Genomic DNA, 2,423 nt, shown 5'->3' on the forward strand with positions numbered 1-2,423 from the left:
CCTCACCCCACCCCCATGTCCAGTCTCCAGACCCTAGCAGGTGTAGCTACTCCCCTCACCCCACCCCCATGTCCAGTCTCCAACCCTAGTAGGCGTGGCTCCTGTCCACGTGGGTGCAGCAGTGGGCGTGGCAGGGGTCTGGTCCTAGTTCTGCTGCACCAGTCGTCGGTAGTGTGGCATGATGGCTCTCTCAGGCAGGTACAGAGCCATCTCCAGGGCAACAAGGATAGTGAACTCAAACGGGATCAACTCCCGCCGACTGATACGGAAACGCTCCTCTAGTTTCTGCAGAGGAAGAGGAGGAAGAGGAGGAAGAGACCGGTTAGGAAAGTTGTGTTGCTCTACTGTTGCCCGTACAGATCCTTCACAGGGTTTCCTGTACACTAAGACCTGACCTTTAGCAACCTAATATGAGTAAATATAATTAATATACACTATATATACTAAAGTATGTGGACACCCCTTCAAATTAGTGGATTCGGCTAATTCAGCCACACCTGTTGCTGACAGGTGTATAAAATCGAGCACACAGCCATGCAATCTCCGTAGACAAACATTGGCAGTAGAATGGCCTGTACTGAAGAGCTCAGTGACTTTCAACGTGGCACCGTCATAGGACGCCACCTTTCTACTTACAGTTGTCCCGGTCAACTGTAAGTGCTGTTATTGTGAAGTGGAAACGTCTAGGAGCAACAACGGCTCAGTCGCAAAGTGGTAGGCCACACAAGCTAACAGAACGGGACCGCCGAGTTCTGAAGCGCGTAGCGAGTAAAAATCGTCTTTCCTCGGTTGTAACACTCACTACTGAGTCCCAAAATGCCCCTGGAAGCAACGTCAGCACAATAACTGTTTGTCGGGAGCTTTATGAAATGGGTTTCCATGGCTGAGCAGCCGCACACAAGCCTAAGATCACCATGCGCAATGCCAAGCGTCGGCTGGAGTGGTGTAAAGCTCGCTTCACCATCTGAAAGTCCCACCGACGAATCTGGGTTTGGCGGATGCCAGGAGAACGCTACCTGCCAGAACGCAGTGTCAACTGTAAAGTTTGGTGGAGGAGAAATAATGGTCTGTGACTGTTTTTTTATGGTYCGGGCTCGGCCTCTTAGTTCCAGTGATGGGAAATCTTAACAATGACATTCTAGACAATTCTGTGCTTCCACTTTGTGGCAACAGTTTGGGGAAGGCCCTTTCCTGTTTCAGCATGACAATGCCCCCGTGCACAAAGCGAGGTCTATACAGAAATGTTTTGTCGAGATCATTGTGGAAKAACTAGACTGGCCTGCACAGGGCTCTGACCTCAACCACCTTTGGGATGAATTGGAACACCGACTGCGAGCCAGGCCTAATCGCCCAACATCAGTGCCCGACCTCACTAATGCTCTTGTGGCTGAATGGAAGCAAGTCCCTGCAGCAATGTTCCAACATCTAGTGGAAAGCCTTCCCAGAAGAGTGGAGGCTGTTATAGCAGCAAAGCAGGGACCAACTCCATATTAAATGCCCATGATTTTGGAATGAGATGTTTGACGAGCAGGTGTCCACATACTTTTGGTCATGTAGTGTATGTGAGGACTGAAAGGTGTCCCAGTTCAACATCTAATGTCATCGTGTCTCCAATAACGGCTGATCTGTTTTAAAACAAGAATATGACGCCAAGACACACTGGAATGTCTCCTGTGCTCTGCTCCCTCTTCCTGCTCTCAGTTTTTGAGACCAGGTATAGGCTTAAAATAGATCCAGGAAACCAGCCCAGACCTTTGTGTTTTCAAAGAGCATGACTCCATAAAGATACACATACACGTGCAGAATGTGAAAGATGCATACATAAAGCCTTCATATAGCATACATAAAGCCTTCATATAGCATACATAAAGCTTTCATATAGCATACATAAAGCCTTCATATAGCATACATAAAGCCTTCATTTGGCATACATAAAGCCTTCATATAGCATACATAAAGCCTTCATATAGCATACATAAAGCCTTCATATAGCATACATAAAGCCTTCATATAGCATACATAAAGCCTTCATTTGGCATACATAAAGCCTTCATATAGCATAGATAAAGCCTTCATATAGCATACATAAAGCCTTCATTTGGCATACATAAAGCCTTCATATAGCATAGATAAAGGCTTCATGTAGCATACATAGATGGTTGACAAAACATTTTGAGGTTTATGTCATTCAAAAAGGACAATACATCTATGAGCTGAGTGACGTCCTGCTTCTTGAGGTCGCTGCTAATCTTAGCGGCGAGCAGCACGCAGGCTCCAGAGACCAACTTCCTGTTGTGTTTGTTGAGTCGCCCCTGGAGGACCAGCTTCTCAAAGTAAACAAACGCCATCGCCACGGTGACCGCCTGCAGGCCGCAGTCGTCAACCACCGTAGCATCTCTCTCTTTAGACTGGAGGAAAGAGGG

The 2,423-nt window shown here is 47.2% G+C and overlaps 1 protein-coding gene across 1 annotated transcript in view; it reads right to left on the reverse strand.

Annotated features, from left to right (window-relative positions):
• Positions 1–6: 6 nt before the first annotated feature.
• Positions 7–2,423, reverse strand: part of LOC112074951 (CDK5 and ABL1 enzyme substrate 2-like) — a gene marked incomplete at its 5' end in the record, with an annotated part of 20,686 nt that continues 18,269 nt past the window's right edge. The window contains 2 exons of the mRNA XM_024142024.2: positions 7–285; positions 2,205–2,408. Of these exons, the coding sequence (XP_023997792.2) occupies positions 145–285; positions 2,205–2,408 (345 nt within the window). The remainder of the gene's footprint in view (positions 286–2,204; positions 2,409–2,423) is intronic.

Source organism: Salvelinus sp. IW2-2015, unplaced genomic scaffold, assembly GCF_002910315.2.
Source record: "Salvelinus sp. IW2-2015 unplaced genomic scaffold, ASM291031v2 Un_scaffold2899, whole genome shotgun sequence".
Lineage (NCBI taxonomy): Eukaryota > Metazoa > Chordata > Actinopteri > Salmoniformes > Salmonidae > Salvelinus > Salvelinus sp. IW2-2015.